The following is a 24,770-nucleotide window of genomic DNA, read 5'->3' on the forward strand; positions in this document are numbered from 1 at the left end:
AACTTTAATAATAATTATAAAATGATCGTCAAAGGGCCCCTCACATGCCAGGGCCCTATGTACTCTGTCACCCCCCCACCCACTTACGACACCCCTGACTGTACTCAACCATGGGTTAAACAACCCTAACACACTAAACAACACATCCTTTTTTAGTGTTTAACTAAACTAAGAATACAGTCATGATTGAACACATCAAAACTTAAGGAGATTTCACAATCACTTAACACAAGACACACACTCAACAAAAGAGTGCATACATGTTTATTTTACAAAAGACAAGTAACAAAATACACCATTTGTATGGAATCCTACTCTCCAGAAAATGGAGAATTAAGGAGCAATAGGTTGTGATAAGTAGAGAGACTGGGCTACAGTGACATATATGGAGGGACACAATTCTTTCTTCAACACACTATCACACAAATTATGTTCTTATAGTGAGTCACTCCTCATTAAGTTAAAAAAATACTAATAGGTAAACTATACACTGAGCTCACTCCCTTTCTCCTGAACATACAAAGACTTGCTCCTAATACTTAATGCCAAGCAAGAGTCCAGATGGCTGATAAAGGCACCTCTAAAGAGTTAACATTAACAGTCAACCGAGGAGAGCTCAGTAGGAGCTTGCCATATGGCATGTGGCACCACTGCCAAAGGAAGTTCAGGGTGGCTCTGATAGTGACTCAGAACAGAGCAATAGATGTACACAAAGCCCACTTAAGCATGTTAAACTGTCCCCAGAACAGCAAGCTGTGGATAGAGATCAGGTTGTTCAATGGTGCAGTGATTTAACAGAAAGTGCTTTTTAAGTTATACTGTCAAAATGAACAGTAAATATTCCCGTAACATGAGAAGGCTGCTATTTTGTAACCAGAAAAAAATACAGGTTACCTCACCCTATTGACAGGTGAATATCAATTCACCGCACCCTAATGACAGGCTAAACATTAAGTGCATATTATTCCAATTCAGAACACAAACATGCTTAAAACCATTAACAAGAGCTAGAAACATCATAAGCTCATCTGGGCAACTTGTGAAAATTAGGTAAGGTATGAAGATCAATATGATGTATCTTTTCAAGGGTGAGATGAAGAGTTGACCTCCATTTTAGTGATGGGGGGCCTTCACTTTCCAAAATCAGTAGCCATACTTATCATTCAGATGTGTCCTACCATCACCAGTCTGATCTGTAAAAATCAGAAAAATATACAAAAGCAAAATTAAGACCGGGAACTACAGTGGAGATCAAAATTAGAGAACAATTTTTAAACACACTTTCTGAAATACTCGCTACTTAAGTTGTCTGTTGATTTTTCTGTATTTTCCCCTGCTTCTATTAATGTAAAGCTGCTTTAATACAATTACCTATTGTGAAAAGCGCTATATAAATAAAATTGAATTGAGCTTCTTTTTCAAGGATGCACGATGGGAAGCTCTTCACAACATGTATTTATCAACATGTGTGTGGCTTGTCATGTCAAATATGTGTTCAGCGAACCTATGTAAACCTATGTGCATCACGTGTCATGTCAAAATACAAGCCTGCTGCAAACACTTTGATGGGTTTATGATAAAAGAGACACTTGCGTTTTCCAGATACTCGCTTAATCTCACGTGTAATCACAGTTTAGTGATAAGTTAGTAGCCTCTTTCACACAGTAATTTCAGTAAATTACCATGAATTTACCAGAATGAATTTACCAGTAAATACAAAAATGTGTGTTTCCTTTTTTTTAATCCATGGTCAGTATTTTGTTGTTTTCACATCTGTGGCCAACGCTGATGGTCGCGAAGTTGCTTGTGACCAAACAATATTGTGTTAGGCGACGTCAAATGGAACCTGTATTTGCACATTAGGCTTCACAGAGGGTGTGCTAAGGACATCAGCAATTCGGCAAATAGATGGCAAGCTGTTTCAAATGTTAACTTCAGTTCAGGTGTGCTCGACTTTTAAGCAGTGTGTGTGTGTGTGTGTGTGTGTGTGTGTGTGTGTGTGTGTGTGTGTGTGTGTGTGTGTGGAAACGTCCGTAGACAATGCGGGGGTAAACGTGCCATCTGTATCAAAACTATATGATTGGCCCGATGCTGTCAGTGTGGTCTGACATCGTCCGTTCTTAATGCTGGTTCTGTTTGCACATGACCTGTTAACTATTTCCCCACCATTGACGAGTTATCTCGAGATTAAAGGGCAAAGCTGCAAAAAGTGTTTGATTTCTGGGGTATGCTTTAAACTGCAATACATAATAATAATAATAATAATAATAATTATAATTATTATTATTATTATTATCAACTCTTTTCTGTAGCACTTTTAGATATGAAAGGATGATTCTTCTCAAATACCACCAATGTGTAGCATCCACCTGGATGACAGCAGCCATATTGCTCCAAAACACCCACCACATATCAGCTTATTAGTGAAGAGGAGACAGAGTGATATAGCCAATTAGAATAAATGGGGATGAATAGCAGGCCAATGGACAAATTTGGCCAGTATACCAGGGGCACACCCCTAAACTTAATTTAAAAGTTGAGACTTATTAAAATCAGAGCCCTCAGGGTAGCAATGGGCACATTCCTGCTCAGTTTACCTGCTGGAGGAACCCAGACACAGTAGTCGGGATCATCTTCTGGGTAATCCTTGGACATGGTTGCAGGTGGCTAGAAATAGGGGTATAAATATATAAAAATCAAGGAACAAGAAAACTGTAGCTCTAAATCACAAAGGATTAATTTGTTCGAGTAATCCTATAGACTTATGAACTTATTTCTATTGCTGCAAGCACATTTTCTATAAATCCTGTATACGTAGAGCCTGTCAAGCACATTGTAGCTCTTAACAACACTTACCCTGCTTAGGCCAATGACTGTTTTCTTCATACTTGTCTTTGGACTCTTGACAATAGAAATGCTGTTGTCACATCCTTCTGTAGAAGGGATAAATCATATTATCAATGAAGAATCACATAACATTTTATAAAACATTTATTTCATATGACATACATTATCATAGTTATGACTTTAAAAAAAACTACAAGACAACTCAAGAAAGACACAAAACCACTATGTGATTTTTTTTACCTTTTGATGGAGAGGCACTTTTGCTGTGAAGATTAAGAGATCTGGCCTTCTGTTTATCATGAGATGCCACTACTTCACCAGTCTGGTCTTCACTGTCTTTCATTTCTAAACACAGAAACAAAAAGGTGTTCAAAAACTACCCTCAAGTCAAGATTCTGTGACCATATATAAAACGTGAAAAGCAAATTCACATTCTGAATTTAAAGAGGCACAATACTGCCTTCTTGTGTACAGCCATGGAATTACTTTGTAATAAAACCTCACAAAACTACAATATCCCTCTGATTTAGAATAGTTGTGGGTAGTTATTTTGCTCAAGATCTAACCGTTAGGGCAGTGAGTGCGAGTTTCGGGGCTATTGCCATGGGAGTGTTCTGTGTTGTCCATCTCTGCAGACTGAATAACCTCCATATTATTATCATCAGCGTCTGTGTCCTCTGTCTTCTCATATTTCTTTTCTTTTTCTTCTTCTTCTTCTTCCTCCTCCTCCTCCTCCTCCTCCTCTTCTTCTCTCCCACCAGAGGGAAGCTCCTTCATGTTGAAAAGCTCAGGGGGCAGACTGGCTCGCTTTGGGGGCAAATTCTGTTTTTGTGTGGGTGGGAGAAAAACAAGCCACATGAACCTCATTAATTGTCTAAAATTTTCAAAAGGGATTGACCCTCCTTAGTTAATGTTGCTAACATGGTAAAGCTTTCCTTCTATTGCTTGTGTGATCATACTAAGTAAATTACTTCAAAAAGCATTTAAAGGGGTCATATGATGTTGCTAAAAAGAACATTACTTTGTGTATTTGGTGTAATGCAGGGCTAGTCAAATGCTGCCCTCCAATAATCTTTACGTGGAAGGTAGCACGCTAAGAGACAAGGTTATTGGAAACCTGTTCTTGCCGACATTTGCTTGTAGAAGTAAGAGTTACACAGGTTTAAACAGCGGTTCAGTTTAGTCATACGTGAACTGGCTTCATTTAATATGCGCACACAAACTGTTGTGAGAGAGACAATCTATTTTACAGTCTTTTGAAAAGACAAAGTTTACAATGTAACACTGTACTGCATGATTTGAAAAGATTACACGGTTTGTAAGATGTACTGAATTCTGCATGCAACAATGTGTAAATAATAAAAAAAATATTTGTTAGGTTTTCCATAGCACCGCGATAGTACACAACTCTAGCAATAAATCTACACATACTAATGTATACTGGTTGTGATCCTGAAGCGCCAGTTTCAACACAGTAGTAACAGATCCATCCTTTAGGAGCAAATATTGTACAATCCTCGAATTCTCCATGGTTTAGGAAGCAGTCATCACTAAAATGACGAGAGCAGATAGTTTCTGCACACCAAAATCACCTGTGTTAAATCTACACTGCTTGTGTTAATATGGGTACCAGCAGACCTGGTGGTACCCATATACACCAGGAGTGGACATTTAACATTGGTAAATTTGCTGTGTGGTTACAGTGCAGAAGAATGGCACTGCAACCATTTATTGCATAAACTGTAACCACTGTTTTTCACTTCCTTTGCATACTGTACAATATTATTTTGCCCTCATATCTAAATAAACAGCGTTTTCTGGACATCGTGAAAATAATTACTCTGCAAAATCACAAACAGAAATGGGCTAGTTAACAAATCAGGTCTCCTTGGCAAAAGCAAGTGGGCGGGCATTATTCAAATATTCTATTAAAGGCAATATCTTCCTTTAAATTGCACACCAAACTTTGTAAGGGGCTGTTCACATATTGCATCTTTTGTATGCTCAAGTTCATTATTTCAAATGTAGGCACGCGATATTGGCGCTCATACTCGTTTTATCCAGACGTGTCCGCACCGCATCAAGTTAAAAACATTTAAACTTTTCAGAATACCGCAAGCGCACGTCATGTAACAAGAACCAACCAACAGTCACTTTTCCACGCGGTTTTAGTTGCGAAATGTGAACCGCCCCTAACTCTGCACATCCCCTTTATGCTCAAACTGCTACATTATACTGTAACGAGAGTTTAAGGGCCCTATTTTAACGATTTGAAACGCAAGTGCGAAGCGCAACGCGCAAGTGAGTTTGTGGGCGGATCTTGGGCGCTGTTGCTATTTTCTCGGCGTGAGAAATAACTCTTGCGCCGGGCGCAAATCAATAAGGGGTTGGTCTGAAGTAAGTTCATTATTCATAGGTGTGGTTTGGGCGTAACGTCAAATAAACCAATCAGAACGCTATCCAACATTCCCTTTAAATGCAAGGGCGCAAGTTCCAGTCAAAGACAGAGAAGTTATTTTGTATGGGGATAGGAGAAACCGCCCAAATCAGCGTAGGTTAAACAGGCGTGAGAGGAAATAGCCACAGTCTTATCAGCTGGCATATCGTTGCGCCAAGCGCTACAATGATGTCAGGAGACGGGGGAATCCCAAGCTTGCCAGCATAAATCGGGCACGCCGTGTAACGGGAGGTGGATCTGCCTCAGGACCTGACGCCAGCAGAGGACATCGCTGTGTCCACCCTCACCGCTGAAAGGGTTTGGGGGCTTTGAAATCAGACCCAAGAAACGCAAGCAAGGTCCAACCCCAAAGTACTCTTACAAATCAAGTTCACATATATTAAAGTTTCTTGTGAAAACATTTTAATTATTATTTACATAAAATAAACGTAATACAGCCACACAACAAACTTATTATTATTAACTTATGAAAATATTTTAATTGTTATTTGCATGAGAATTTTTTTACGCAGCCACACAATAAATAAAAACTATCACCACACAATGCTCACCACTATGATTTCCCTTATCTCGTGTATTAATATTTTTTAGTGTAACAATTTATGATTTGCAAAAATAACTGTTGCATCTGTGTAGATTAGATGCAAAGTGTATGCGCGTTGTGCACGCTATACATTATGGTCAAGCATGCGCCCTTAAAATAGCATAATGAACCATGCGCAACGCGCCACTGACTGGTCACTTTTTTTCTGGTCAGTGGCGCAATTGTTTTTTGAAACTGCAAAATAGCATCAGGGATGGTTTGCGCCGGAACACTGCTCTTTTTTTGCGCTGAACCGCCCAGGGAGCGCAAGTTCATTCCCTAGTTTGCCGACGTGTGTTTGTGGAGGGAAAAACCCGCTGTGCGCCGGTGCAAAATACGAATGATACATGCGTCACTGACAAAGTCAATTGCGCTGGGTGCAAGATAGGGCCCAAAATTCAAAAACCCATAAAAGGGGCTCTTCAAAACCAGCATGGTTACTTTTACCTTTCCACTGTACATGACAAATGATGGCCAATAAACCAGAAGAGTCGATGGGGAGGCAACCATCTGCGTAATTATCGGATCCAATTTGTATATATTCAAAAATAAACTTGTGTAACTACACCGCATGTGACACGTTGACCGGAAGTGATGTATTTTAGTGTGTTTCAATCAAAACACTGTGTGAGATAAAAAATTAATCCTTTAACTCTTTCCCCGCCATTGACGAGTTATCTCGTCAATCTGCAATACCGCTATTATCTTATCTCTTCCGCAACTTATAGTTGTATTGCCCTAGGCCTAGGGCAAACAGCTGTATGTCCGTGTATGTTTTAAAGATCACTCTGCTTCTGATCTCTATCAAAAGTCCTTCACAAAAATGGAATTATCTCAGCTTTTTGCTCAAAATTTGGTGTTTTTGATTAAACCTACACATATTTACACAGAACACATGAAGGTAGGATGAAACTGATTTTTTTGTTTGAAAGCAGAGGGTCTGTTCTTTAATTTCATATATATGTATGTTTATATATTTAACTCTTTCCCCGCCATTGACGAGATATCTCGTCAATCAAGAGAAAACGCTTCCCCGCCAATGACGAGTTTTTCCGTCTTTCCGCAATACCGTCTGTTTTAAAGATCGCTCTGAATGGGATCTCTATGAAAAGTCCGTCACAAAAATGGAATTATCTCTGCTTTTTGCTCAAAATGTGGTGTTTTTGCAGAAACCTACCCATATTCAAAATCTGATTACAAAAGAACTACTGGATGAAACGTTTTTTTTTGTTTGAAAGCAGAGGGTCTGTTCTTTCATTTGGTATATTGTATTGTTTATATATTTCAAGAAGAACATTTTCTGGAAGACATTAAACTTTTGTGAAAATCATGAAAAACGCTGGCGCTGGCTGGCAACTTTTTTTTTTAAACGCTGGCGGTGAAAGAGTTAAAAAGGAGCATTTTCTGGAAGGCATTAAACTTTTGTGAAAATCATGAAAAAATGCTGGCGGCGAAAGAGTTAAAAACTATTTATTACTGATAAGTGAATTATTAACTATAAATATATATATTCGCAGATTAAAGGCTCTTGTGCTGAAATGAGCTTCACTCCCATGTTAACTCAGATTTACGATTAAAATGAAATTGCATGCCACTAGAGGGCAAACTCCGATAGTCATGTCCGAATGTAGTGAACAATGGAAAGACGGTTTAGCCTAAATACCTTTAAAAATAAATACAAAAAATATATATTTATGCTATTGCAATTTTTATTTACGGAGTTAAGGTCGGTCCGATTTTCTTTGCTGTGAGGGAAGGGTTTATGAAAAGGCACCAGCAATGCTAAATAACACTAGATTCACTTTTAACTTAATAAAAAGTATAATAATAGCAATTTAACTTAGCATTTACTTTTTAGCATTAACTAAACAAAACACAAGTAATTTTCCCCTACTTACTTTACCTTTGAATGTTTATTTATTAATGTTCCTTTTCGAAAACATCATCATGTCATAAGCCTTTTTTCACACAGTAATTACGGTAAATTACCATGAATTTACCAGAATGAATTTATCAGTAAATACAACAATGTGCTGTTTACCCACGCAGTTACGTTCATCTTTTTACCAAGAAGACAAAATTCACACATCAGTACCATATTACTGGGAAACTCTGTGAGAAAGCGGAAGTTACCTTAAAACTGCCGTGCGACAAGCTCAGTGTTGTATTTGTAACCAATGGCAGGTTATGACTTTATATCCACAGTCCGTATTTCGTTGTTTTCACTTCTGTGGCAAACACTCACAGTCGCGCAGTTGCTCGTGACCAAACAACATTGTACAGGTAACTTCAAACGTAACTGAACTGGGGAAGAGTCGCAACCTGTGTCTTGAACAGCAGTAATGTTTACACATTAGGCTTCACAAAGAGTGTGCCAAGGACATGGGCAATTCGGCAAATAGATGGTAAGCCGTTTTAAACAACTTTGGTGAAATTAATGTGGACATTAACTTCAGATGTGCTCAACGCTAAAGCAGAGTGCGTGTGGAAACATCTGTAAACAGTGCGAGGGTAAACGCGTCATCTGTATCAAGACGTTATGATTGGCCCAAAGCTGACAGTGCGTTCTGACGTTGCCCGTTTGTAAATGCCGGTAATCCTTATTCTCCATTCACACATAGCACTTACCAGTATATTACTGGTAATCTTACAACCTCTCTTACTGGTAAATTGACTGCACTAATTTACCAGAAAAGTTCTGTTAAAAAATGATCTGTTAACTGCAATTTACCAGTAAATTACCAGCCTGAGACTGCAGTTTACATGTGAGTTATACAATTTTCGCTTACATGTGTACTATGAAAAAACAGTGCTTATAAATAGCTGTGCAAATGTGGTGGCTTGGAGCTGGAAACGGTATTCCTTACGTCATGACTTAACAAGTGGATAACGTGAGCCTGGAGACTGCAGTGTACACTGTGAGTTTATAAAATTCTCGCTTAAATGTGTGATATGAATAAATAGTGCTCGTATTCGGCTGTTTAAATAGTATCCTCTATTGAAATAAGTGGAGGTTTGGACCCGGAAACAGTATTCCTTAAGTCATCAGGTAACAACAGGACAGCTCTCTCTCTCTCATCACGACTGTGATTAAGCCAGAGGAACAAGGATGCTCACTTTAGCATCTTTGTGGCTCAAATACTCTAAAATCGCTCAACTCTTTCCCCCGCCAGCATTTTTCAAGATTTTCACAAAAGTTTAATGCCACCCAGAAAAAGCTTTTCTTTAAATATATAAACATACAATATATTATATGAAAGACTAGACCCTCTGCTTTCAAACAAACAAAAAATGTTTAATCCTACCTTCATTAGTTCTCTTTTTATCACCTCTCAAATATGGGTAATAGGGATGTAATGATACTTCGCAGTACGATACTTTGCGGTACAAAAACAAAATGCCACAATGTTGCATCGTAGCATGATGGGGATATTTATACAATGAGGTTCTTTTAATTTTATTAATTGACCGGTCAACACGTGATCTACTCTGTGCCAGCGTCACCTGTGCTTCACTGCAGTCACACATACTTGAAGGCCGGGGTATACCTTTTTTCCGCGTCCGCACAGCTTTTCGAGTATACTCCCCACGGCTACACGCGTTCGACACTATACGCAATACAAATGATTTCTTATTCAAATTATTAGTCTAACAGGCTGTCAGGGCAGCACTGATTTGGCGACATTTACAGTACATTAAAACATTAGGATAGGTGAAGAAAAGTAACTGATCCACCATTGCAAAGACAGTTTAGAACAAACAACAAGACAACAAAGAACAGGAATCAAACAAACATGCTCCAGAGCTTTCTGTTCTTGGAAGAAGTAAAAGTTAAAGAAGAAAAACGATAGTGTGTGTGCAAATGCTGTCTATTTTCTTTGTATAATTGTTTATAGTGGAGTGCACTGTCTAAATATTTTCACGCGCATGCGCTGTTGTACGCGGACTGTACGCGCACTGTCCGCGCGGCCGGCAGCGGACCCTCTTGATGACGAAAATGACGTCATGCGGACGTCCCTAGTATACTTTCGGCTATAGCTTGAATCACTTGCAGCTTGAACTAAAGGTCAGCAACATGAATTTGGTAGAAACAGAAATTGATATAGGTGACGCCCCGTCATCTTTTAAGTCCAACGTCTGGCAGCATTTTGTTTTCATAACACTTAATGGGAATCTTAATCAATCGCACGGATGCGTGCACGCACAAAAACATGTCCAGACCCGCACTTCTGTGCATCCAGCCGCACGCAACCGCATACAAAAGTCCAGGTGATGCCACACGATTGAGATATATTATTAAAACATATCAAAACTAAAGTAAGTTTATAAATAATAATGTTAATCCTATTTTGACTCGATCACTATTTGCTCCTGTAGAAATGTTGACAATGTTGGACATCAGAAATGTTGTGTGCACAGCAGGGAAAGGGAAGCAGAAATGAGAGTTGATGAGTTTAACTCTTTCACCGCCAGTGTTTTTTAAAAAAGTTGCCAGCCAGCGCCAGCGTTTTTCATGATTTTCACCAAAGTTTAATGCCTTCCAGAAAATGTTCTTCTTTAAATATATAAACATACAATATACCAAATGAAAGAATAGACCCTCTGCTTTCAAACAAAACAAAAAAACGTTTCATCTTACCTTCAGTGGTTCTTTTGTAATCAGCTTTTGAATATGGGTAGGTTTCTGCAAAAACACCACATTTTGAGCAAAAAGCAGAGATAATTCCATTTTTGTGACGGACTTTTCATAGAGATCCCATTCAGAGCGATCTTTAAAACAGACACGGACATGCAGCCGCTTGCCATAGGGCAATATGTCCGGTTTTAAAAAGTTGTGCCACCTGGTGGATAATAGCGGTATTGCGGAAAGACGGAAAATCTTGTCATTGGCGGGAAGCGTTTTCTCTTAATTGACGAGATATCTCGTCAATGGCGGTGAAAGAGTTAAGGGAGTTTAATCCTCACCCAGGGTCTCAAACATTAGAGGAAAAATCTTAAGTAAACCTCTGTCAAGTCTATAGAATTGTTGCTGAAAAAAATCAACACATGTATGTGTTATACTGTTCTGTATTTTCAGATATGAAATTAATATTTAGTTCACTAGCTGTAGGACACAGTTGGCAGTAACTATGACTGGTTTTTTAAAATAGTGCTATTTTAAAATATTCTTGTAAAAGTAAGTTATTAATCATTGTTTTCATTGTAGAATGTAAAATGCAAATGTGCAAGAAAATATGTTCTCTGTTGTCATTTTTTCCAAACCTTTTATGCCTCCAAACATGTTAACAATGTCCATGTTAAGTCTAATGAACTAAATATACTATTTATAAGTATAATGTTAAGTATAAATACATTTAGGAATAGTGGGTTAAGCAAAGGACATTGTATAGAAGTGTTAGGCTTTCAAAAAAATAGGGAGCTTGTGCCCCAGTAGAGCTTTATATCTAACAATGCCCCTGCTAAGTCGCTTAATTCAAATTTTAAGTAAAATTTAATTTTTTTCAGTGACAGACCTGCAGTACAGAAGGTTCAGTTAAGCCTTAAAGGGGACAGAGAAACATTTTTACCTTGTCATTGTTGAATAATGGTAGTCTACCCGCATTCACGAACATTCAAAAAGTTCTAGACATGCTAAAAATCTCAGTCTCATAGAAATTCCTCTTTTAGAAATGTCAGCCAGAAAACGGCCCATTCTGAAAAACTGATGCTTATGACATCACAGGCATCTCACTGGCCCTCCACTTTAAAACAATTGGCTAAATGTTTTGAGTGGAGCAAAATCAGCCAATCAGTAATGAGATTGCAAGTTAAGCCAGTAGGGGGAGCCAAATAGGTGCAAAACCACTTGTTTAAAATCTCCCACCCTAACATTACAGACCCAAACAAAAAATGTTTTGTCTACATTTCACATCACAGAACAAGGATAAATACCCCGTTCAATCATTCTATGTCACCTTTAAAATGTTACAATTCTTTATTAAGTTTTATGTACAAAAAAAAGTTACTGAAATTGTTAATATTATGAAAATTAATCTAAATTTAAAAAACTGTTTAATTTGCAAAAAACCCCACTGGATGTGTATCGTATCGTGAACCCAGCACCGAGATATACAGTTTGTGAGCTTAGTGTATCGTTACACCCCTAATGGGTAGGTTTCTTTAAAAACACAAAACTTTGAGCAAAAAGCTAAGATAATTCCAGATGCAAAGCACTCCTCAAAACTAGGGCTGTCACTTTTCGTTCGAAAATCGATTGCACTATCGATCGGACCAACCAAAAAAAGTTTCGAAAACGAAAATAGGCAATCGATTTACACCAAATATGTACACTATCAATTTTAAAAGAATTAAACAGTTAAAAGTATAGATGTAACAAAACTCACAAACAAGCAGAAAAAGAAAATAAATAATTCCGAAAGTGCATTAGGTGTGCGAAAGCTAGACAGAAAATACCCAGCAATTTTACGCACCTATAGTTTCACGCTTTCAATCGCTGCATCTAGTGTTTTGCAAAGAAAATGGAGGACAACGTCAATAAACCTGTGCAACACGAGAGAGCGTTGAAATTGTGACCTTACAGGAGATGATGAGTTATGACAAGGAGCCACCCTTGCGAGCTGACAGCGACCCGCTTTTGTGATGGAAGATTGGCAGTACGAAATACGCAGCTGGCAACGAAGTACCCGAGTTTCCCTGGGACATCAGTGCGGTTGGAGTGCGTCTTCTCAACAGATGGACATATAGTGAATGAAAGCGCTCTGCTATTGACCCCTAAAATGTTGATCGACTTGTTTTCCTGACCAATAATTTGTAATGGCCCTAGACTTTTTGCGCATTTCATTATGCCTGCCTAGTGCCGCCTAAGTGTCGGTTACGTTAAAAAAAAAAAAAATACACAGCATGTTCTCAACTTCAAGTAAGTCTATTTAAAGTTTCATTTTTTAACAGTTGTTTGAAATGGATCGAATCATTATTTAAAATAATTTTTTAATTGCCTAAATCATAAAAGCAGCCGGTTGAAGCCTGCAGTAATGTTTTTCATTTATGGCAGCAGTCCACTCTGCATATTTTTTAGAGAATGTTGCACTACTGTTGCTGTTTTTATTAGTATTAGTATTTTTCTGCACGAAACTTAATGACAATGAATTAGAAATATTGCTGACTTGTGCGTTTCAGGCGCTCTCTTTACATTTGTCTGTTATTTGGCGTTGAAAATGGAAACGTCTTTTTAGACATGGAAAATCGATTTTACAATCGATTCAATGAACACTTATATATTAAAACTTCTTAACACGCACCGGCCCGGCGGCGGTCCCTAGAGGGCGTTTTTACGTGTTTTTGTACTTTGTTTAACATCAAATATTCAATCAACAATCATAAACTTTGCATTATTTGAAAGTTTAAACACTCAAAATTCATGTTCTAAACTTTTTTTTGCAATCAATACACTGGTGTGGAAAGGGTTAAATGAAATGCAGACGGAACACATATAAAAATGGGTGTGGGTACTCACATATCTTGCCATATCGTTCTGATAATTTCTGACAATTCCCAAAAACTTCAACGTACATTGCAACGTAAGGGTCCACTCTTCAAAAAGCATCCCACGTTTTAATCCAAAACAACGAAAAATAGTGATAAATCCAGCAATATCCTCCTTTGTTTACATCCGCGCGTCCGCTAAGTATGATCGATCATGTTTATTTTCTATCATATATCGAGTTTTATCAGTGAAAATCCATCTCTTCCTGCTTCGTTAGACTCTTCCGATAAATATCCCGCCCTACTTTTCTGTTTTGTTCAATCAGATAAGGTTTGACAACTCAAAATGTGACGGGAACACCGATTTGCCCAGAGATATGTCCTTCAGCTCACCATAGGCTTTTGACTGGATTACGCCAAAACAAAGCCAGCCAATGCTAAGCCAGCAAAGTTTTGATGGGCAGGGGTAGTAACCAATCATGAAACGATTACAAGGATTCAACTTACGTCAGTAAAGTGTACTTCTGCGCAAATCTACAGAAGCGCACGGAGAGAAATGCCCACGCCCCCTCCGTGCGCCTTTGTTTGTTTGGGTAGCATAGCAGCCGGCTAGGCTCTCCGGAGCCGCTGAGAAACCTCTCAAAGGTTAGATATAACATCTCCATTGTGGATTGTCGACTGCAGAGGACTTGTTTGTGTTGAGAGTGTTTTGAAGAAGTTGATAAAGAGCATGATCGCGGAGCAAAAATACAAGACTGGATATAAACAAACCGCGTCGTCGACGAGAGATGGACCGGACTATGAGCTCAGCTGCGCTCGCTTGGATAAAGTAAGTGGATTCTTTTGTTCATTAGTTATTTTACGTTACATTTCTTGTTTCTTGTTAGCTGTTTTGATTATAAAGTAACATTGGAGATGACTAAAATACGAGTTTTACATGGTTTCCTTTTCTATGACATGTTATATAAATGAATCATTTTTATAGCTATATGAATCAAATGCACAGAATATACAAACTAAAAACTAGAAAATAAGATATGTGGTGGAAAATATGAGTATTACCAGCTGAGAAATATAGGTTATTTGGCAAACATAAGACATTTGTAATTATAAATATATTCATGTAATGTCTGTATGTGTGTATGTATTATGTTCATGTATATTACATCATAGTTTCTCATACAAATAGTTGTATGTCTCTAACTTTTGACTCGAACTAAAATCCTCTCTTGCTTTGTGTGTGTCTGTGTTGTGTTGTGTTGTGATGTGATGTAACAGGTCTTCAGCTGACATCCAGAGGAGGACTGGAATCTGGAGTGCATTCATGAGCGACCACATTCAAAATAGCAAGTATTTTGTTATAATGTGCAAATGTTTTTTTCTGAAATAGTTTTTTCTATGTGCTTTGGTGGGCAGAGAAGTTCTGAATTGATATACATCATGTAATATGTAGTCCTGACTCATTTTCTTTTGATAATCATGTCATTTTGTTATCATGTGTATATTTGGAGTTTCCAAGTGCACTTTTTCTGAAAGGACGCCTGGACTTTTTTGAAATAAAAGCTCACAGAAACAACAGTTTTTGGAGTATCATTCTCAAATTTGAATCACAGCATGGTCAGACATTCAGTTTACCTATATGGTGTCCCCAGGTGTCTCAGATGACCATTTCATACCTTTTTTGCTAAGTGAATGTTATTTAAAGAAAAACGGAAGTCATTTAATGTATATTTTACCTTGTTTTACTCGGTTTCTTTACTACTCTGAGTTGTTATGACTATTAGGCAACAATATGTCAAGTGTCTAGTTTCAAACAGGACCAGAATTATGAATATAGACCATAGGGTTTAAGAGCTGCAGACGTTTTAGTTTGGAGTTGTCGTTTTTCAGAAAATGCTCAAAAATAGAAGTGCTGGCTAACAGGTTAAAAATCGAAAATGATTTTTTCACAAAAGTGACAGCCCTACTCAAAACTTAGACATTAAGCGCTGAAAATGTGTGGTCAAGTTATTTTTGGGACTGACCGTTTTGCAAAAAAAATTATATTCAACCTGCCAAAGTGGCAAGTGGGATTGGCTGTCTTAACCGCCACAGCGGAAATCTACCCGCATTTGGTGGGTGTTAATGTCAAGCTGTGTTTACTGGTGATAAACATATTTAATTAATTTGGCACCTATAGTACTTTTTACCAAAAACAGATTTATACATTTAAGCAATATACTTGTCATTAAATCAATGACACAATATATGGATTCAAAAATACACTTAAAAACATGGGATGCAGGTGTTTTTCAGGTCTTCACTATGTTACATATGGAGAACTGAAGTGTTAATTTCATTTGTGCTTAAATGTCTGCTTCAATAATTATTTGTGGTTTTAATTTTCAGTCTCAAAATGTTATACTGCCACTAAATTTGATATAAGACTGTCATAGAGTTTCTAATTTACACATCAAAACACTACAGAATGTCCCTTACCCTTTTTTAATCACACCCTGGTTGAGTTTGTCTTAAACGAATGTGTATTTAAAAAAGGAACATAAATGAATTCAGACTTACTCCTATAGTTCCAGTCTTCAATTTGAATTTACCTCCTCCCTTAATGGCTCCAAACATAGGTAAAGATAACTTCTTTACTTTCTCTGCAGGCTCACTGCTAGAACTATAAAAGAGATCACAGTCTTACAAAAAATAGTATTAGTTCATTAATAATGCTGAGAATCCCTGTTATGATTTTTAATTAGAGCTTTAAATGTCTTCTGATAAGTTTATTAGTTGAAATTTACAGAATTTTCGAATGCTAGACTAATTTGTGGAGGTACTTGAATCACTAAGCTCACCCACTGGGCTGCAGTGAAGGCAGTTGGGTAGGTCTGGTCAGCTCCACCAGTTTTCGTAGTCTCTGACCCTCCTTCTTCAGCTCAGCCACATGTAAATGTAGTTTTTTTCTTTCTACACCATCCAGAGCTACCATGCTACGTACAACACTCATGAACGCATCAAGAGGGTCCTCTAAGGAAGAGCTGGAGCTTCCTGACAGTAGAGAATATACATAATGTAACCTAGTGATCTACTAAATTTTTTATTTTATTTTACATGGCCACAGGAACAGGCACATTTTACTGTTAAATTTTAAATCGGAGAACAGCTATGGTGAGAAAACTATGTTGTTCCAATGGATTTGGTGTGAGCAGGCTCTCTAATGTTTACCTTTTCCAGAAGAACTGAGCCTCTTCTCCGTTTCAGCAAGCTCTTTCTCAACCTCAGTCAGTTTGGCCAACTTAAAAAAACACACATAACATCAGTATAACATTTATATGCACCAAGAAGCTAATTGAAACATGGGTAACAATATAGGCTGCATTCATACGGCAAAATTTCGGGAGTGACAACCGCATTTGCTTACTTAAGTTTGAGTCTGAAAATATCTTGTTCACACAGCAATTTACAGACACAAATAGAATGCTAGGCGGCTGCTGGTGACTTCTCTTCCGAGAGGCGCAAATTTAAAATATGTGTTCGGAATGTCATGTGTGTTTGGTTCCAAAACGCAGTAAATGCCATTTATTTAATTAGTTAACACCAAAATCAGTATTGTATCAGGTCAGTATTAAAAAGTAAATTCTAAATTTTACGCAAAATCCGATATCCGCCGTGATAAATCTGCTCAACAAATCACAGTGCACCATTCCACGCACTGTAAACAACAATGGTGGCGCGTTGAATACACACGACACGGAATACTAGTTTCCTCATCTACTTTGTACTTCGTGATCAAGAAACAAACAAAAACAAATAAACTGCATCAAGCTTCTGCCGTGCTAACACATTGACCCCAGGGGATCTTATGAAAAACTTTCCATTATTTTACTCAAAGTCAACGAAAATCGAGCAGGACCAAAACATTTTACAGCTGATCGCTGACAAAAAAATTCAGTGACAACGTCAATATGACAAAGCATTTTGATAAATGCCATTAATGTTTATTTTTTTATCAGTGTATACTACTAGTCAACTAAATAAATATAACATGGCAAGATGAATGCACACTTATATATTGATTCAATAGATTTATAGCATTTTGAAAAAAAAAATATAGCATTTTGCCGGAAAGAAATGTTTTTATAATAAATCTTTGAAAATCAAATTATGGATTTGAATTTTTTATGTTATTATAACCTAAAGATGCCATGTGAAAGTTTGTAACAGAAAATAGTGGTTTTAATCTTGTCACTTTCATATATATGGATGAGACAAACGAATGCTTTTTCCTTGTCCATTGTTTGATTAACATTAGAAACAGACAGCATAAGAGTACAGTAAGTGCACAGATCCAATTCTGTGAGTTTGGTTATAGAATACGGCTGTCACACCCGTAAATAACCAAACTGCTTGTGTATGCAACCGTAAGCACTCAAATACAGGTTTGACAACTGTAATCTGTTACCGCCTGAACGTAGCCATAGATTATATGACATCAAATCTTTACCAGTGATTTATAGGTATCAGGATGCTCCTGAATTTTTCCGGCCTTCTTCATACGCTCTGACCTCTTCCGTTCTACTGCACCAGTCCGGTCTAGGAACGTGTCATCATCACTGTCATAAAAATCTTCATCCTCCCAGTTCTTCTTCTTGCGCTTCCGAGACACTGTCAGGGTCCATAAAAAAGGTTGCCTGTGACTGTATTGAAAAAATGCCTGCAAAGATTTTCTATACTGTAACTAGTACAGCAAACAGTGGGTCTAACCACATTAAAACTTGTAAGCTGTCATCAAAAAAAAAAAAAAAAAAAGATTGAAAGTTGCCAGCCAGCGCCAGCGTTTTTCATGATTTTCACCAAAGTTTAAAGCCTTCCAGAAAATGTTCTTCTTTAAATATATAAACATACAATATACCAAATGAAAGAACAGACCCTCTGCTTTCAAAAAAAAAAAAAACGTTTCATCCTACCTTTAGTGGTTCTTTTGCAATCAGCTTTTGAATATGGGTAGGTTTTTGCAAAAACATCATATTTTGAGCAAAAAGCAGAGATAATTCCATTTTTATGACGGACTTTTCATAGAGATCCGATTTAGAGCGATCTTTAAAACAGACACGGACATGCAGCAGCTTGCCATAGGGCAATACTTCCGGTTTTAAAAAGTTGCCTGGTGGATAATAGCGGTATTGCGGAAAGACGGAAAATCTCGTCATTGGCGGGGAAGCGTTTTCTCTTAATTGACGAGACATCTCGTCAATGGCGGGGAAAGAGTTAAGACAGTTCTATGGTGCAGATTGAACACGCTAAAGTTTCTTTTGCTTACCGGTAGATGTCACGTGACAGACACAGTCGTTCCGTTACTCATCACTATGACAACACAACAAGCTTCGTCGCCAGGATTGATGTGATGATGACAGTAGCGAAGTGGCAATCGGGAGAGTCGGGACTTTTCCCGGTGGGCCGGTAGTGTTTTGAGGCCGCTGATAATAGCTGGGCTTTCAGTCTTTTGTTATGCATGCACTTCCGCCACACATTGTATTTCTCGCGCGGAAACACTATTTATCATATTTAATATGCTGCAGCGCCCAAAATGTATCTGGCCGCACTGCTCTCTATCTCTATCAAGCCCGTCTTCCCTAGAGTTCTAGTCGAGCGAGCCAATACAAAAAAAAGAGAAAGAGGCTACACAATAGCCAATCAGAAAATAGCACTGTTGTATCTGGGTAAGATTTCATGCAACAACCAATAAAAAACATATCCTTGTTTGCTTTATTTATACTGCCAATAATTTAAGACTGTTGTTATTACACGAACTAATTTGTTAAACACATTCAAATGAAAAATAAAACGTAATATGTGGTAACCTCCTGCTGTCATGCTGGAACAATTCAATTAAAAGCCTGTCTCTTACAGACGCCTGTCTCTTTTAGACGCCTGGTGTGATGATAGGTTTGGGAAAATAATAGCCCGGGCTATTATTTGAAGTTTTACGGTATTTCTTATGACGTTTTTGAATACTTTATGTTATCATTTATGAATGTATAATCCTTGGTTTAGATTTATGAATATATAATCATTTGCTTAGAATCATATTAAGTCTGACTAGCTACTTAGAAAAACTGCCAAGGTAGAAAAGTACGTAGAATGTTCTTTTGTTATCATATTACCTTTGGTAAATGCATCATCAAACTGCATCAACAAGTTACTATCTTTCTTTTGGTAAAATGTAGTCAATCCTATTTTACTAGACTTAGCAAAATATGTGATGTTGTTACAATTGTGAAAGTCTGTAAGGTTCGACCTTCGGAATGAACCGAGTGAACCAGTGATTAAAACCTAAATAAATACAGTCCACAGAGAGGCTCTAGTCGAGAGACAGTTTGAATGTTTCCTGATGAGACATCTCAATCTGGGTTCTCCCTGCAGAATATTATAACCTCATTCGTGGTCTGAGTGCGTCTTGTTTTTGTTAAGGTTCATAAGAATTTTAAACCTGACAGTGGCATGCACCTACCAGCCTCCTGTCTCAGAAGACCACGAGCCTCTAGGATGCGGCAGGCCTCTAAACAGCACTGGATAGCTGCTTCTTTCTTTTTCCCCGTGTGTGTCACCTCAGCCACTAGCTGCCTGCCCACTGCATCATCCACAGGCAATCTAAAAAAACATAAATGTGACCAAATCAGCAACCTTCATTCATGTGATGCAAAACATTATTTAGTAATTACCTCAAATTTACCAGACAATCTGTAAATTTGACTGATTACACCTGCACACTGGTAAATAATTTTCTCAAAAATATTTGCACGCTCTCTGCATGAAAATGGTATTAAGAAGCAAATGCTTACTTAATTCGGCAGAGCCAGGTGCTATGTCCTTTTTCTTCATATTCAAACTCTAGTTCTTCTCCTGAAATTAACATAAATAGGTTTATATAGTTTTTTTTGGAATTTAACAAGATTTTAATCTCTGTTAATTTCACATGATCATTACCTTCTCTGTCATAGAAGCCCTGTAGGGCTTTTTTAGGATCTTTAAGGTACGCTGCTTCCTGATCCTCGTGAAACTCAGCAGCAAATGGATTCTCCTCATTTTCATCCTCTTCAGGCACTGCCTCTTCAGCTAAGAGGAGAAAAAATTAGTCTGACTATACTAAACATAGTCAGAATATTCAGCAAAACATTTATCAGAACATGAAAAACCAAGAGCATACATTTGGTTTACACATTACAGGTTTAAAAATCAACTGCATGTGACCCTGCCTGTGCAAATCTGGTTGAACAAATTTTTTGTATGACTTCCTGTAAAAATATAATCTTGAAATCATCAACATTAACTGAGTGAGCGGCCAATAATACCAAACACAAGACTTTATTTGTTCACTTTAAAAAGAAGAGCAGTGCAGCTTTTTACATTGTTAGGCAACCACTGAGGCAGATGTCCTGTCAATAAAATATTGCAGCGTGAGCTCTCTAGAAACTTTGGTTTGATGTAAACTGTCATATTAGCAGAAACTTTGAAAAGAGGGCACATGCTCTGACCTTGTGTTGGCAAATATTTTCAACGGAAAGTAGCTAAAGCCTGCTTGAAAAATGGCTAAATGTTGCTAGATTACGTCATTACATAATTAGCATATCAGTGGCGTCATCATGTCGTTTTGCATTCTCACAAGCTTAATGAGCAGCGGTTGCACAACGCATAGTGCATTGTTTGTGCAAAAGCATCTGTTGTTTGTGTTTCAATGGCTTAAAAAAACTTGTTTTAAAACTGCAGTGCTTAAATACGTGTACAAACTTTACAGGAGTGTGACGTGGGCATGTAACCCCGATAGAGATGATAGCCCAAAATCTCTACCGGTTGACAAATTTCTACCGCCCACCCCTACAACACGGCGGTAAACAAAGCCTTTGAGCTATAAAAGCAATTGTTTAATTAAAAGATACTAGAATACAAGAAAATGGCATCTACTGCAGTAAATGTTTTGGACCCAACCACATTTTTTTTTGCTTCCTATACCCATGCTACTAAGTGCAGGACTTTAAATATGTTACGTGTGTTTATGGGATCTTTACAGCATGTGTGTTTGTTGTAGTCCAAGAAAAGAGATTTACGTTGGAAACGATAACTAGCAACATCTTGCATGTAAAATCGTGAATCGGACGATAGTTGCTCTTTAAAATATTGCGAGGTTACCTTTGATAAAGTGGTCGCTGTAAATTAGGGTGGTCCTTATTTTTCAACTTTTAAAACTTCATGCTCTCACACCACCAATATGTTTGAATAAAAAAAAAAAAATTGGGCAACATTTTTTCAATATTATTTAATATTTAGAGGTTGCTCAAGACCTTTGAAGTTTAACACATTCGCATATTATGTGATACTTTGTGCTAGCATGTATAATTGTTTAGTAATATATACTTATGGCAGCAATGGACTTATTTAACCATGCTCCATGCAATTAAAACTCCTGTTGTGATATGTCAAATAGTGCTTTCTTGCCCGCCAGTTCCCCTAAGTGACGACACATTAAAACTATAAATTGGAGAAGTTTTCTCCCACAGTCCCCCTGCAAACTATGCCCCTGTGAAAGACTGAAAATCTGTTTTAAGTATTACCCATTCCCCACAAGCAGCCAGCATCGTCAGAAGAGCTTCTCCCTGATGCACTGGCTTCAGTCTCATCTTTCTCCTCCTCCTCATCATTATCGGAGCCATCACCCATCATCCTTTTTTCAAGCTCTTCTCTGTGTTTCCTTGCCTGCTCTCTGAGCTCTGTTACCGTCAGTTCTGATTCTGCTTCTTCGTCAAACTCCGGACCCTGGAAAATAACAGTGATAAATATAACGTAGGTATGATGACAAAATGTATCACATGACTAGACAGAGCAGACACTTCGCTTTCACGGCTCAACATAAAGGACTGCCCGGTGGCCCGGGGCAAGCGTGAGAGATGTTCGGGCCAGTAAATAGTATTGTCACTTGCCCGATCGGCCCAGTGCTTCACCTTCAGTCACTAAATTATATTATCATCAATTTATATTCAAACTTGACGGAAGAATGTATAAACAAACTTGATGGAAGAATGGGCTTGCAGGGTGGGATCTGAGGATGATTCATGTACACACACTTGCAGGTGATCTGTGATTTATAAAGGGAACATTGCTTTGTTTTATAAGTCTTAATATTTTTGGCGTATGCCATTTTCGGCTTTTGTGCGTACGTAGACTTTTAGTAAGGATCTACAAACAATTTTATAAATGAGACCCCAGGTCAGTATAAAAAAAATATTTTGCCTTTACAAAGATACATGGATTGTAAAAAGCCATTGAGGACTGAGAGAGTATAATATTAGAAATCAGAGGAAAAAGTTATATATGGATGTCAATGGAAGCTGTGTGACCGAAAATGCTGCTTATTCACATGTTTTTGCTTGTAACCTTCTCATTTTATCAGATATTTGCATGAAATTTGAACACAAGGTAGAATTTTGTTTAATGTTTTAGTTGGAATGGGTATCAGACTTTGGTTGGAATGTGTTTTTAGAACGATGCCTGGAGTTCTGATGTTCTGACAGGACCTTCACTAATCTACCAGCACAAATTGGACTACCAAATTTCCACTGTTTATTTAAATACCTCCTCCATAGGTTTCGATTAAATTTCGACAGTACCAAGATTAAAGAGATATATTTTGGTTCCCCTACCTTTCATTAAAGTCCAGAGTTTAGTGGAAACACACCGACCGGTTAAAAGTGACACAGTTGCTGTGAACTTTAAACACCTCTGGGTTGAAACTGAGCTCAAAATATCAAACGCTTCTGGTGGTTGGAATTGACATTTATTTTCGCATTTTGTAAAAACATACTACAACCATGCAGCGAGGAGTGAATATTGCATGACACACATTGTAACAGTCCCATCTAGGCGGAAACAGGTTTTATGCCTCAGAATTTCGACGCCTGCCTGTGATGTTAGCATTACTAAACAGTTTATTTTTTTCTTTGGCAGTGATGGTTAATATTAAAGGAGGGGTGCATGATCTCTGAAAGCCAATGTTTACATTTGAAATCCCCTAAACAAACATGTCTCTACCCCAATAAAATCTGGACCTTCTTTTGATACCCCCACATATGCAACTCAGGCAATAATGTCGGTTAGTAGACACGCCTCTTACTGCTGATTGGCTACAAGTGTGTTTTGGTACTCGGCTGACTCCCTTTTCCAAAGTGTTTTCAAAAACCATGCACCCCGCCTTTAACTTAAAGATTTATTGAAGTAGTAGTATATGTAAGCATTATGGTATTTGGCTTAAAGTCACCATGGTAAATCTTCATAACTGGAGCATATCACATGTTGTTAATGGCTTAACTGTGGCAAGCATTACTTAACTTATACCTGCTCTGAACTACGCTAGATGACCATCTTTTACCAAATAGCTTTTGGTTATAGGCCTACCTGCAGTATAAAGAGTCTGGTGCTTCCGCCAAACTTCAGCACGTGTCCCACGCGGAGCCTTATATATGTTTTAGGCGGTATCTTGCTCTTATTGACAAAAGTCCCATGAGTACTGCCCAGATCATAGACATAGAAGCCCCTCTCCTCTTCCACTTCCCCGTCCTGCCCCACTCGGCCCCGGTACTGCAGCACAGCATGATAGCGGGAAATGGACGGATGCTCCAGAGACACATCACACACCGGCAGCCGACCCACCACAAAATAACTCCTTTGAGACAGATGCACCGTGTCTAAAATAGCGCCATTTTTAAGCAGCTCAAACGAATAAGAGACGTCAGGAATAGATCCCCACAGTGGCTCCGTGTACGGCAATGGAGGGAATTTACCAGACTGGAGTAATTTGACAGGGATTTGGGGTCTGGTGTCCTTGGGTTTGAGAGGAATAACGTTAATTATTTTATCTACACCGGGCTTCTGTTTGTCTAAACTTTCGTCTGATGGAGTATTAGTTGGGTCAGGTTTTGTGTATTTCCCATGTGAAGTTGATTGGGGATGTTCAATAACGCAATCGCTGTTTTTTGCTTTGGAGCTGTTTGGGTCTTTTGCTGGTCTCTTTACCGAATCTGACCCATCCGATTTCTTCATCGAGAAGGATGAGGGCACGGAAATAGCCGGTTTCTTGAAAGGGTCGTTCGTGTTTTCATTACTGCTGGCGGTGTCCTCTTTCGTATTACAAAGTTGACCATTCCCAGGATCCGAACTCTCCTCTGTATCCATCGCAAAATGAATATTTTTAGGGTGTACGACGCCTTCAGACTCCATCATGTTTGGTGTAACACTTTAATGTTTCCGTTCCTGTTATTACAGTAGTTGTTAAACATTGTGATTTGAATTTGTTTAGTTGATGGAAAGCAGTATAACAAAATATTTTTAATTTTAACGTATAATAATTATTCCAACCATTTATAG

The 24,770-nt window shown here is 38.0% G+C and overlaps 1 protein-coding gene and 1 long non-coding RNA gene across 3 annotated transcripts; one reads left to right on the top strand and one right to left on the bottom strand.

Moving 5' to 3' along the window:
• Positions 1-250: 250 nt before the first annotated feature.
• On the bottom strand, positions 251-24,763 carry slc4a1ap (solute carrier family 4 member 1 adaptor protein). 2 transcript variants are annotated; one of them, XM_065288704.1, is made up of 14 exons: positions 24,420-24,763; positions 21,965-22,166; positions 20,343-20,471; positions 20,198-20,258; positions 19,867-20,006; positions 17,860-18,020; positions 16,581-16,650; positions 16,211-16,403; positions 15,930-16,032; positions 3,414-3,669; positions 3,088-3,192; positions 2,857-2,933; positions 2,598-2,667; positions 251-1,193 (listed from the first exon to the last, which is right to left on the bottom strand). In XM_065288704.1, the coding sequence occupies exons 1-14, from the start codon at positions 24,624-24,626 to the stop codon at positions 1,144-1,146; spliced, it is 1,824 nt and encodes a 607-aa protein (XP_065144776.1). In that variant the 5' UTR covers positions 24,627-24,763; the 3' UTR covers positions 251-1,143. The 2 variants fall into 2 exon arrangements, with proteins under 2 accessions (XP_065144776.1, XP_065144775.1); XM_065288703.1 differs by having other exon boundaries at positions 23,802-24,763.
• Positions 12,889-14,948, top strand: LOC141280970 (uncharacterized). Its single transcript, XR_012335340.1, has 2 exons — positions 12,889-14,199; positions 14,649-14,948. It is a non-coding gene; the product is annotated as an uncharacterized lncRNA (long non-coding RNA).
• Positions 24,764-24,770: the final 7 nt, after the last annotated feature.

Source organism: Paramisgurnus dabryanus, chromosome 17 (assembly GCF_030506205.2).
Source record: "Paramisgurnus dabryanus chromosome 17, PD_genome_1.1, whole genome shotgun sequence".
NCBI lineage: Eukaryota > Metazoa > Chordata > Actinopteri > Cypriniformes > Cobitidae > Paramisgurnus > Paramisgurnus dabryanus.

Excerpts from the sequence above, each read along its gene's own strand:
- slc4a1ap (XM_065288703.1), bottom strand. The coding sequence starts at position 24,626 with ATGATGGAGTCTGAAGGCGTCGTACACCCTAAAAATATTCATTTTGCG. Across the intron at positions 20,259-20,342 it reads GGGCTTCTATGACAGAGAAG|GAGAAGAACTAGAGTTTGAA; the intron begins GTAATGATCATG and ends TGTTAATTTCAG. Across the intron at positions 20,007-20,197 it reads ACCTGGCTCTGCCGAATTAA|ATTGCCTGTGGATGATGCAG; the intron begins GTAAGCATTTGC and ends ATGTTTTTTTAG.